The sequence below is a fragment of the Mobula hypostoma genome, chromosome 16 (genome assembly GCF_963921235.1).
Source record: "Mobula hypostoma chromosome 16, sMobHyp1.1, whole genome shotgun sequence".
NCBI classification, from domain to species: Eukaryota; Metazoa; Chordata; class Chondrichthyes; order Myliobatiformes; family Myliobatidae; genus Mobula; species Mobula hypostoma.
Window position 1 is genome coordinate 54,510,548 of NC_086112.1, and position 13,904 is coordinate 54,524,451.

General features: G+C 40.1%; 1 protein-coding gene across 5 annotated transcripts in view; it reads left to right on the forward strand.

Annotated features, from left to right (window-relative positions):
• The window catches only part of dock8 (dedicator of cytokinesis 8), a 258,252-nt gene that overhangs the window by 196,491 nt on the left and 47,857 nt on the right, over window positions 1-13,904 (forward strand). For all 5 annotated transcript variants that reach the window (XM_063068960.1, XM_063068961.1, XM_063068962.1 and 2 more), the window contains 5 exons: window positions 1,592-1,731; window positions 3,060-3,229; window positions 4,560-4,702; window positions 11,337-11,519; window positions 12,543-12,675. In XM_063068960.1, the coding sequence (XP_062925030.1) occupies window positions 1,592-1,731; window positions 3,060-3,229; window positions 4,560-4,702; window positions 11,337-11,519; window positions 12,543-12,675 (769 nt within the window). The remainder of the gene's footprint in view (window positions 1-1,591; window positions 1,732-3,059; window positions 3,230-4,559; window positions 4,703-11,336; window positions 11,520-12,542; window positions 12,676-13,904) is intronic.

Here is a 13,904-nt window from a genome sequence, read left to right on the forward strand (position 1 = left end):
AACTTTTTATCAGAAAATTATATGTAAAAAATGTTACCCAACCATACCTTTGAGCACAATACGGGTATAAGCAATGGCTTACAGTCACCCATATGGTGTTTAATTTGAGTTGGTTGTAAGTTCAGAAGAAAGGTCACCGCAAAACATAGTAGGGCTCGAGGAGACTAAGTATATGGCTACAAATGCAGAAGATTGCCTCACTATGACTGCAAAACTCCCTTCCTCCAGTCTTGCTTTGCTGCCAGTTAAGTGGTGGTGACATTAGGCCAACATAGTACAGGCCCAATACCAGGCCTTTTTGCAGCTGGTAGCTCACTTGGTCGCCCCTGGAAATGGCTTCAATGTCTTTGACCCTTAGAAAAATGACCTGCAAATGTGTCCTGCCAATTAAATGTGATAGTCATTCAGCCTGGATGCAGGCCCAAAGGCCCAAAATGTCCAGGCCAACTAATGTGCCTACCTAAGCCAGTCCCATTAGCTTGTATTTGGTCCATATCCTTCTAAACCTTTCCTATCCACTTCCCTGTCTAAATGTCTTTTAAACGTTGTTATTGTAACCGGCCTGTACTACTTCCTGTGGCAACTTGTTTCATATACCGTTCACTCTCTGAGTGGAAATACTTGCCTCCCGTCACCTCCACTGGGTTGCTTTTAAATTCTTCCCCTTTTGTCCCAAACCTATGCCTTCTAGTTTTAGATTACTCTACCCTGGGGAAAAAAGGCTTTATTTACTTATCCGTGCCCCTCACAATTTTACTGTATATACTTATACAAGGTCACTCCTCGGCCTCCCACATTTCAGTCCAGTCAGAGCACAGAAATGGGTCCTTTGGCCTATCACATAATTGACAACCTTCTTGCCCACCTTTACTAATCACATTGGCTTGCATTAGAACCATATCCTTCTATGCCTTGCCTATTCAAGTGTCTGTTTAAATGCCTCTTGAATATAGTCATTGTGACTGATTCCACCATTTCCTCTGGTAGCCCGCTCCAGATATCAACCACACACTGTGTTTGATCTTTTCCCTCAGGTCTCCTTTACAACGCCTGCCCATTACTTAAATCCACAATGATTCTCTTGTAATAGGAAAAAGGTTTTGTCTATTTATAAGTTAAAATCTAGCTATTGTTATTAATAAATTTATGTTGTCATTTGTTGACTACATTTTCAGGAAAATAGGGCTAAAATATTTTCCTTTCATTATACAACCCTGATATCATGTGGCATTCATTTAGATCTACAGCTCATTTTAAATCATTGTACATGGAATATTTCAACACAGTAAAGGCCTTTTGGTCTGCAATACTGTGCTGACTTTTAACCTACTCTCAAATCGATCTAACCCTTCCCTCCCATGTAGCCCTATTATCCAGATGCAAACTTAGTAACCCATGCTTCCACTTCCTCATACAAATCATTTATAAAAATCACAGACATTACAGTTTGTAGATTTTCTTTTTATAGTGTATGACTTCAAGTGATTTCTGGTGATGGATAATTCCATACAAATAAATAAAATAAACAGAGTTAGATGAGCATTTGCCCCCAATTTGCACACTAATGTTTTAATTTCTTTTAATTCAACAGAACTCTAGTTCATGCTCAAGCATTCAAGACCAAAAAATTGCCAACATGTTTGAGCTCTCAGTTGATTACCGTCAGCAACACTTTCTGATTGGGCTTCTCTTCACTGAACTTGTCGCCGCCCTCGAGTCAGAATCAGAAGGGTATGGCTTTCTACCTCTGTTTTGATTTTTACTAGGGATCTCTGGCACTGAAAATCTCTAAGCGATGGGTGTACTGTTACTCCATCAAAGTGTATTATGGAATAGTCAAAGTCTGATTCAATCCTCTAGTGAGTACGTAGCTGAGGTGGGGTCATATGCAAAGCATAAAGTCATTAGATTCAACATGGAAGGACTCCTGCTGGGTTTCACAAAGGCGATTAGGGACAGACAGCAGATGTTCACAGTGCCCATGTCTCAAAGCATAAATAGGTGAAAAGAGAGTTACAATTGTTACTTTTGTCCCAGTTCCTCTACAAGGTTACTACACATTTCCTGGGGCTCGGGCCCTTTCCTCCAGCAGAGACAATGGATTCGGGCAGATGACTTGGGAGCACCAGCTTCTACTGCACGATGTGCTGAGGAGGAGTGGCATCATCTCCTGCTGTTTCAGTGCACCGCAGGCCCATCTGTTGTGTTGGTCCTGTGGATGGAGAGGAATAACATGCCACATACTGGAGCTGTTCTCACTTTCAGCCTGTGCTGCTAATCCAGTTCAAAAAAGAAGAGCCACGTGAGAGAGAAATCTTCTACTGTACCTTCAGGGACTTGAAGGTTTGGCAACCTGGCATCCCATGGTGTGCACATCCAATAGTTTGTGATGTCCAATAGTCCATGGCCTCAGGAACCAAACCACCAGCTGTAAAAGCCCATTGCCTAAAGGAGATCCTGGAAGGTTAAATGGGAATAAATAAGTAGACTAGGAGAGAAAACCCTGGCCAAAAAAAAGACAGACTGATACCTAACTAGGTTATTTTTCTGGGACCTTTATTGAATCCAACTGAGAAAGTATCCATCAGGCTTGGATCCTGGAAGGGTCAGACCAGTTTAGTTAATACAATATGAAAGATAGCTGTTTCAATTGATAAGCCTAACTCAGCTGGCAGAGATGCTACAATCATTCCATCAATGGGACCCATTGTGTCCTCCTGATTAACTCCCCTCCAGTAAATCTTAAGATCCTCACAAGTAGTTTGCTTTGATATGTACTCAAGGCTTAGGATCCTTTTAATATGGGTATCATAGTGTGTGCAATGTCTGATCCAAATTAGCAAATGTCAAAAACAACAGTAAAACTTTAGAATCAGAGGCTCATGAAGCTCATGTCCTCCAGCCCATCTCATCCATGCCAATCAAGTTGCCTAACTGAGCTCGTCATATTCTCCTGCACTTGGCCTATGGAGATGTCTGGTTGTCCTTCTGTGGGGACAATCGTAGAAACACCATGGAATAAAAATGGTTGACCATCTGTTGTTTGTTTATTTCTGCAGGATAGCTAAAGTACAGAAGAAGGCTGTCAATGGCGTGCTCAGTCTGCTGTGTTCACACGATCTGGACTCCCGCTATTCAAAGTCAAAAATTAAAACTAAAATAGCTGCTTTATACCTCCCTCTGATAGGAATCATAATGGATGCATTGCCACAGCTATACGACTTCACAGGTACCAGATTTTCTTGTGATTAACGTTAGCACAAGAGCTAGGAGCATGCAAAGCTATGCAAATATCTGTGTATATTCATGGATCATTGAAAATGCACTCTCAGCAGAGGGGTACGCGCGTGGAGGTGGGCTGCTTTGCACAACCTTTTACGGATCTATAAATGTTTTGAGCACAACCTGCAAGTAGTGTTCAGAGTTGATGGTTGGTCTTGCATTTCAACAAATGTGTTATTGGTGATCCTATAGAAATTGAGACCAAATCCCATTGATGAGACAACTTCAAAATTGGTTCCTGCAAATGATCTCCCCTTGGTATTCCTTTCCCAAACAAAATTATAGATGCATGCATCAGGTTTCATTACTGCTCTCCGGTGCCTCAGATGAAAATGTTCTCTTTGTGTGTTATCTTTGACATTGAGTTCTTGCAGCCTGTCTAATAGCAAAGGCCATCAAGATCAAATCCAAGGTTGTCTTCCACTGCCGTCCTGTATAATTTGGAAAAATGCCATGAAGAATTGACTTAGACACCAGTATAAATCTTGTTAATCCTCAGTTCACTGTTGCACCAAGCCTGCTTATATCATTGTATAAGAAGGCTAAACAGTAACAATTGAAAATAACTTCCATCCAAATCAGGCCTTTACCATAAAGTATAAATTCTGCTGAATTCCATGCGAAAAAGGAACTCGGAGTGGGCTCCAGGATAAGACAGTGTGGTAAATTTCAAAGTACAAAGTACAAGGTAAAATTTATTATCAGAGTACATACATGTCACCACATACAACCCTGAGATTCTTTTCCTGCAGGCATTCTTGGCAAACCTATAGAACAGTAACTGTAAACAGGATCAATGAACAACAAACTGTGCAATTGCAAACGTAAATAAATAGCAATAAATAACGAGAGCATGAAATAACAAGATAAAAAGTCCTTACAGTGAGCCCATTGATGTTAGAACACCAGAAATAGAATGAGTGCAGTTATCCCCTTTTGTTCAAGAGCCTGATGGTTGAGGGGGTAATAACTATTCTTGAACCTGATGGTGTGAGTCCTAAAGCTCTTGTAACTTCTACCTGATGCAGCAGTGAGAATCTTTGATGGATGCTGCTTTTTTTTTGCAGCAATATTTCACATAGATGTCTCATGGTATATTTCATGATAGTAGTCTGAAGAAAGAAATGGCAGTCAAGATGTTTGTTGTTGGTCTTTCATTTTCAAATCAATATTTTCCTCACAACATAAAGTAATTTGGGAATCTGATTGTCGTCGAGTGGTACCAACAGGTTGAACTTCATCATCACAGCATTTCATTAATATGTTTTCCTTTTCAGAAGCTCGGTCTAAGAAGTCTCGACCAAGTGGTTTAGATGGTGACACAGATGTTAGCCTCCTCCATCATTCAGTTGCCGTTTTGATAGCTGGAAATCCTGTAAACACAATGCTGAGGAGTACTGGAATAACATGCTCATCACTGGTATGCTGAGAGTCCTTCAGAAGTCTTTTGTTTATTATTTAAATCCTAAACCTAGAAGAAAGCAAGCATTTGATTAGCCAGGTGGTAACTTTATCACTATGGTGTCACTCACAATACAATGGTGCTTCTGTGATAATGCGATATCTTATTTCAGAATACGGAGTGAGATAGTGCCAAGTGATCATTTTTATGTCAGAATCTGATTTACATGTAGTTAAAAATATATGCCATATGCTAATATTACATAACAATTTCACCTGGTCACATCCAAAAGATTTGTTGAGAACTTTTAAAAAAGATAAAACAGTAAAGTGTGAGGTTATGCACACTGGTTGAAAGAATAAAGGTGTGTACTATTTTCTAAATGGGGAGAGAATTCAGAAATCAGAAGTTCACTGGGACTTGGGAATCGTAGTTAAAGATTCCTTGATTCTTTAAGGTTAACTTGCAGGTTAAGCTGGTAGTAAGGAAGGCAAACCCAAAGTTAGCATTTATTGTAAGAATATACAGTAAATAGAAGGATGTGCTGCTGAGGCTTTTTAGGGCATTGATCAGACTGTATTTGTAACATTGTGAGCAACTTTGGGCCCCGTATCTAAGGAAAGATGTACTGGCCCTGGCGACTATGACAAGAATGACCTTGGGACTGAAAGGCTTAATGGAAGAGGAGCTCCTGATGGTTCTGTTCCTATACTCAATGGAGTTCAGAAGCATGGGTGGCGGAGGGGGGGGTGCTTTTTTATTGAAACCTACCAAAAACTGAAAGGCCTAGATAGAGCGGACATGAAGAGGATACTTCATTAGTAGATGAGTGTAGGATTGAAGGAAACAGTCTCTGAATAAATGGACATCCCTTTCGAACTGAGGCGAGGAAGAATTTCTTCTGCCACAGAATAGTGAATCTGTGGAAATCATTGCCACCATGAGCTATGGAGGTCAAGTCATTGGATGTATTTAAGGCAGAGATTGATAAGTTCTTGATTGGCAAGGGGGGGGTTAAGGGTTATGGAGAGAAGACAGGAGAATAAGATTGAAAAGCAGCCATTCCTGCCGGGCCAAGTGGCCTAATTCTACCTCTGCATCTGATGTTCCTGTGGGCTTTGAATTCTAATAATCCTTTTATCAATTCTAAATATTGTAACATGATCAAAGGGGATGAAGTTCTCAGTCAGCATGGTGAAAGCACAGTATAGTGCGAGCTGCACATTGTACCCTGCTTCCAATACTCAGCTTTCAGCAACTAACATTAGGAGTACTCATTGTAGCAGCCTCTACAATGGTGCAAGAACAACCCATTCTTTTTTGTTCTCCTGTAAATGTCTAACCTGCTGAGATGCTTGCTGACTGCCTAATGCTTTGCTCACTAATAGTGGAAGCAAATGGAGAAGAGTATCAATGATATTATAAACCAATATATTTACACATTTCCTGCAACTCCTCTGTGTTTTCTCAATTGTGCTACATATCCCTTGCAAGGTAATGCAGCATTTTTGGTCTGCAATAAATTTGTTTAAATTCATACCTACATATTGCTCGGTGAAGCACTTCAATACCTGGCTCAGGGTCTCAGTCCTGTTTAGCTGGCTTTGTTCACAAATGAAATTCTATGTTCATCTCGACTTGTTGTTCCTCAGATAGAGGTAGTCAATGCCCTGTACAGGAAGACATGGACAACACTGAAAAAGGAGTAGATGACTGCCAGACAGCATGCGTGCCGTGCCATATGAACCATTAGGAAGAATATGGCCGCTTCTTGATGCTGACTAACATTATCATCAATGAATCCCTTAACATTAGCATCCTGAAACCGCTGGCAAAGTTCAAGCATACCAGCCCCATAAGGATAGTTACTAGAGCTGTTTCAAGGCTAAGGAATCAATTCTAAATTCACCAAAGGCTGCCCATTACCCACAAATCATAATCCGTTGAGCTGATGGGAGTATCTGGAACAAGTCCCACGAAGCTCAATTCAACAAGGACAACGTAATTCACACTCCATTCTCCTCCCCATTAGAAGCTCCCAACAGCACTGAGATTGTAGCATATGTTATTTGAAGGCTGCCATTACCTCTCTGACAACTTCACCTAAACCAATCAAAGGGATGAGAGATGAAGGTAAATGGGAAGATCACAAATCCATCTTCCTCTAGAAATCTGTCACTGTCGTGACTTGGAAATACTTCAAATTGAACTCAAATTATGGAACACTCCAGCCATCGGCACGGTAAAAGTAGCTAAACAAAGTTGATTATAGCCATTCGTGGATTCTTCTCAGGACCAAATAGAGATGGGAATAAAATATTGGCCTTCCAAGCTATATCCATAATCCCAAGAATAGTTACTTTTACTAAAGTTTTCCAAAAGAATAATCATATATTTACTTGACAACTTCTCCTGAAGGATGGAAACTCATGGCACAATATTCAACCTACTATTTTATAGTGATTTCCCTCTTAATATAATTAAAGTTTTATTGGTGGGAACTAATATGGCTTTTTAAAACTTCCAATTAGTTTGGTATCCTCCTCCACCATTTTTGGAACACTGATTAACTGCTTGAAAATAACAGCTGCAAGTATTTATTGCATTTTAACTAGCATGATAAAAATAGCACATAGAGGAATTTTAACAAACTTTTATCTCTTGTGGAATGCACCAGCCATGAGCTAATGGTCCCTACCCTAGTACAAAAAAGATGTGTTCTGAATTTAGTTTGTCTTAATTCCAAGTACAGTCTGTTCAGCAGAATATCATAGGATTTCTATGGAACTTTCTCTGTGACAAAGTTTTAGATTCGTACAAAAAAACTTCCTTGTTCAGAAATTCTGAGTCTTTTCCCAACTTTGATCTTAAGACGTAGTAGCAGAACTAGGTCATTCAGCCCATCAGATCTTCTCCACCATTCCATCATAGCTGATTTACTGTCCCTCTCAACCCCATGCTCTTACCTCCCCCCACCCCCCCATAACTTTTGGTGCTCTGATTAATCAAGAACCTATCAACCTCTATCTTAAATATATCCAATGACTTCTTCGCCCATTCTCCCAACCTGTCGAAATTCCTCTGCAGACACTCTGCTTCCCCAACACTACTTGCCCTTAAACTTATATTTGTATCATCCACAGACTTGGTCACAAAGTCATCAATTCCTTCATCCAAATCATTGACATACAACGTGAAAAGAAGCGAACTCAAAACCAACCCCTGTCTTTTACTCTTTATATATCTGAAAATCTTTCTGTATACTCTTTTATATTTTTGACTAGTTTACCCTCATATTTCTTCTTTTCTCTTTTTATGGCATTTTTAGTTGCCTTCCGTTGTTTTTCAAGAGCTTCCAATTTGTCTACCTTCCCACTTACTTTTGCTATATTATATGCCTTTTCTTTTGCTTTTATGCTTTGACTTCTCTTGCCAGCCATGGGTGCACCATCCTCTCTTTAGAATACTTCTTCATTTTTGGGATGTATCTTTCCTGCACCTTCCGCATTTCCTCCATAAACACCAGCCACTGCTGTTCTGCCGTCATCCCTGCTAGTGTTCCCATCCATTCTGCTTTGGCCAGGTCCTCTCTCGTGCCTCTGAAATTCTTTTACTCCACTGTAATACTGATAAATTCGATTTAACAACTCCTTCTCAAACTACAGGGTGAATTCTTTCATATTATGATCACTGCCTCCTGAGAGTTAATTTACCTTAAGCTTCCTCATCAAATCTAGGTCATTAAATGACACCTAACCCAGAATTGCCACTCCCCTAGTGGACTTAACCAGAAGCTGCCCTAAAAAGCCATCTCATAGGAAATCTATAAGTTCCTCTCTTGGGATCCAGTACCAACCGGATTTTCCCAATCTACCTGCATATGAAAATCGCCCTTGATTATCACATTTCTCTTTGTGCACTCCTTTCCTACCTCCCACGGTAATTTGTAGCCCACATCCTGGCTAATGTTCAGAGACCTGAATATAACCCCCATCAGGGTCTTTTTACCCTTGCAGCTTCTTAACTCTACCCACAAGGATTCTATATCTTCTCTTCCTTGGGCAGCTACTCCTAAGAATTTGATTTCATTTTTCACCAATAAAGCCACCCCACCCCCTTTGCCTACCTGTCTGTCCTTTTGATACAATGTGTATCCTTGGATGTTAAGCTTCCAACTATGATATTCTTTCAGCCATGACTCAGAGATGCCCACATCATACCTGCCAGTTTCTAACTCCACCATAAGATCATCTATCTATTTGTATACTACATGCATTCAAGTTAGTTTAAACACTCCCCAACAGCTCTAGCAAATGTGCCCACAGGGATATTGATATACCCCCAATTTCAGATGTAACCTGTTCTTTTTGTACAAGTCATAATTCCCTAGAAGTGATCCCAATGATCCAGAAATCTTAAATGCTGGCCCCACACCAATTCCACAGTCAAGCATTCATCTGCCAAATCACCCTATTCTTACAATCACTGGCATGTGGCACAGGCAGTAATCCCGAGATGTCCTGCTTTTCAGCTTACTGCCTAACTCCCTATATTCTCTCTTAAGGACCTCCTCATTGTTACTGGTACCAATCTGTACCACGACTTCCGGCTGTTCACCCTCCCCCTTTGGAATGTTGTAGACTCAATCCAAGGCGTCCCTGACCCTGGCACCTGGGAGGCAAAGTGTCTCTTTCACGTGCACAGAATCTGCTTTCTGTTCCTCTAATTATGGAATCCACTCTCACTACTACAGTCATCTTCTCCCCCTTCCCATCTGAGCCACGGAGCCAGACTGTGCCAAAGACCTGGTTGCTGTGGTAGTCATTCCCTCCTTAAAACAGCATGCAAAGTGGTATACTTATTATTGAGGGTAATGGCCACAGGGATACTTCGCACTGGCTGCTTATTACTTACAGTGACCCAGGGACCTGCCTTCTGCAACTGAAGGGTGACTACCTCCCTGTAGCTCCTATCACCTCCTCATACTCTGCTATGGCCAAAGGTCATCAAGCTGCAGATCCAGTTCCTTAACATGGTCTCTAAGGAGCTGCAGCTAGGTGCGCTTTGTGCTAATGTGGTTATCGGGGAGATGAGGTCTCCCAAATTTCCCACATCTCACACAAGGAACATGCAATTACCTCTAGATCAATTCTCAGTGCATTTGCGTTGTACTGCTTGAAAAAAAGATTTACTAGAAACTTTCTTACTTACTTACTTAGAACCTCCACCTGTGCTTGCCCAAACCTGTTGAGCCAAAGCCAGACCGCTCTAACACTGGCCCAGTCCAGCAATGGCCGTTCTGTTAACATGTCCTTCCTTTTTATTGGCCCTGTGATGATTTCACACTGCATACTGGCAAATGACCTCCGGTGCTGATTTCAGCCCACCCAAAGAAAGGTGTAAGCTCCCAAACTCTTTTCCAACTTTGCGCTGTGTCACCAACAAAGTTTGTAGCAAATGCAGCAGAATGTCTGAAATTAACAAACTGAAAAGTTCTGTAGTTAAGAATTATGATAATGCATGGATAGCCAGGGTATAATGTAAAGTTTAAAGTCTTGGAGCAGCTTAGTCAGTCACAAGCAGTGAAAGATAAATACATCCTTCAGACATAACATTTCAACTGCAGCTTGTACTTGTTGTGCTGTGCGTGACTGTTGGGACTGTGTTTTGCACCTTAGCCCCAAAGTAACCCTGCTTTGTTTGGCTGTATTCATGGGTATTAGCGAATGGTGGAATGACATTTAAACTCGAACTTGAACAAACTGCCTTGGAGTAACTCAGTAAAAATGTTGAATCCATTGTAACTCATTGTACATCCTCTGTTTTAATCTGGCACACCAAACGTGGAAATTTGGCTGGGTGTTTCCCGCAGGAAGTTTGCCAAAATTGAAAAACAACCTGTTACCCATCCATTTCCCAATTCTCCCAATGTAAATGTGTGAAAGTGTCCATTTCCACCATTTCTTCTGGGTCCCTCTCAGATCCCAATGTTATGGCAGGCAATCAGAAGGACTTCCAGAATTTCTCCGCCACAATGTTTGCAAATTTGTATTTGTCCTTGACTACTGCATAAGAATCATGAGTTCACTATATTGAAACATCATATGGCAAACTCCGTACACTTGATTAAGCTGCAATTAAAGATTTTTTTAAGGTCTTAAAGATTAGTCTTATTTGTCACATGTACATTGAAACATACAGTGAAATGTATCATTTGCGTCAAATCAGATCAGTAAGGATTGTGCCGGGGGCAGCCTGCAAGTGTCACAGTAATACAGGCACCAACATAATATGCCCACATCTCACTAACCCTACCTGTGAATCCTTGGAATGTGGGAGGAAATGAAAGCACCTGGAGGAAACTTGCATGGTCCAAGGAAGAACGTAGAAACTCTTTACAGACAGAAATGAGACCCCATTGATTGATCACAGGCACTGTAATGTGTTTGTGCTAACCACTACACTACCATGTCATCCCTGGAATTGGTTAAGCAACTGGATACCTTAAATCCAGCTATTTTAGATGAATAGGATGGAGTCAGATGGAACATCAAAAACCAAGCTTCACCTGTTTTATATGAAAAATAAAAGTATGAACAATGAAATTAGGGTTTTGCATGATTATTGAAGGTTTAATTTTATTTCTCTGCAGCCAAGCAAACAGATTAACCCATTGGCTAGTGATGCAAGTCGGACATTGCTGATTTGCTTTTTATGGATCCTAAAGAACGCTGATGAAACTCTAATGACAAAATGGGCTTCAGATCTTCCTGTGTCTCAACTCAACAAGATCTTAGACTTGCTGTACCTATGTGTTTCCTGCTTTGAGTACAGGGTAAGAACCTAGCTTAATTACTGCATGAATTGTAGAGAGTACCTTCTTATATTTAACACTGCATCTAGGTACAGATGAAAGTTCAACAGATGTCAACTCTTTCAACTGGGAATCTTCATCAATGTTGAATCTTGTGCATTTTTTGGTATTAATTTAAATTTCTAACATTTTATTTCTATTTAAACCTCTCTGGAAAAAGTTACTGTTCCATGCTAATGTTTTTATAAATGGGTCATAGTTGCTGCTATTTTCAGAAAATGCATCTGCCATGAGAGCATGCACAAACTGAAATAATGTAAGACAATCAACAGTTTGTACAGTGGTCTATTAGAGCACACACCTGTACTGAAAAGTGCCTGACACCTACATGCCCTCATTGATATCATGGATACTTAGTCCGGCCTCCTGCAGACTTAAAATAGTAACGACTCACTTTGCGGTTTGTCCATTTTTACATATGTCTGTCTCGTGTCAATGGTCACAATTATCAAGATTAGTGTCAACCTCCAAATACACCTTGAATGCTTACATGTCCTTCATCCACTTTTCTTTCTGCAGTAACCATGGTTACTTTGTCATTTGTTGGATAGCAGAACTGGCATGATATCACCTCTATTAGTGGCTTCAGGTGAAATCAATGCACAAGTCCTCCAATAAAATTGGACATATTGAACCAGAGTATTATATTTTATAGGAACTGTTGATGCACGTCACACTGAACTAACCTCCACTCTATACATCAGTCCCTTTTTGCAGCGGTGTAAAAGCCATGCTGGGAACTCTTCAATGCTGGACTATGATCCAATAGACCTTCATGGGGAAGTTTACAAGGAATTTCATATCCATTGTATTTATTCTCTCAACAGCAGTCCACAAACATAAAATAATATATGCAAAACAACAATAATAATTCCAGTGATTGACTTGATCTCTGGACTACCAATTGCTGGTATAATATAGGTTTGGTACAGAGAGATATTTTAGCACTGAGACAAAGCGGTATCCTGGTTCTGTTTGTTTCAGGGCAAAGGAACTTCAGATAAAGTTAGCACACAAGCTCTGCAAAAAAGCAAACATACGAAGGCACGTCTAGAAGAGGTGCTTCTAGGGAATGCAGGAGCTCGTGGAGAAATGATGAAGCGATGTCGTGGACCAGGTAAGCCACTCATCTTCTTTTTGCTACCCGTAATTAAAACCAGTCATTTTAACTCAGAATATTCGCTAACACCATGAGAATAATGGCAATGAAAATAAGTGGGAGAATGGGATTCACGAGATTGATCTGAAATCTGGCTTAGGTTCAATGGGCTGAATGGCCTCATTCTCTGGCAGTAGAAAAGATACTTGAATAAAGGCTCTGTCTGACTATTGAATCCTTTCTTCCTTCTTGAATTTGTACCAATTAAATCTTATTCAAGTACAGTTTCTAAATCTATGTATTTTGTGAGATGCTATTATTAATTACAAGTGATGTCTTGCATGAATGCTCGCACTGATGAGGAAACTATTCATGTGCAACAGCTCCTGTTGTTATATGTTTGTCATCCAAGTTGCTTATATTGCAGTATCCTCCAAATAGCTCAGTGCTGTGAAAACAAAATAAAAACACAAATGATGGAAATCGGTAGTTGAAAACAGTAAATATTGGAAATAGTCAGGTTAACAGAGGATTCCAGACTGAAATGTTAACCATCTCTCTTCAATGGATGCTGACTGACCAGCTGAATATCTGCTACATTTTCTGTCTTTATCTTCAAAGCTATACTTTAGTTGTTTTGATTGATAAGTTATACAAACCTTCCAATTTTTAATAAGGCGATAATCTAACAAGCTTCTGTTTGTAACTTTGTAACTCAATGGTTTCTTGAAAATCTCGGTGATTACCTACATTTCTACTTTCCATCTTCCTCCATGCTACAGATTTTCATTGATTGGAAATCCATGTTGTTGAATGTCAGACAAACAGAAGCAAGAAAAACTAAGGCTTCTGAAAAATTTGCAGTATGCCTAGTATTATTGCCTTTAAAAGTCCAAGGGGAAAGTAGCTTCATCTGAGTGCCTGAGTAGAGGGAAGATTTGCTTTGTAGCATAGTTACATTATTCTGATTCTGTTTGCAACACTGTCATCATGTGCATGGAAGTGACATTACAAATGTCAACACTCAGGTGACAACATAATCTACAAAAATGATCAAATTAACAGTCATCTAATCCCTTATATTGAAGAGTAATTCTATAGTCCTAGCAAAGAGCACAGGTCAAGATAGGTCCATAATATTGTATCCTAGTACAAGATTACAGAATTTCCATCTTCTATTAGATCATAAAATCTTAAGTTATAGGAGCAGAATTATGCCATTCTGCTCCATTTCATCATGGCTGATC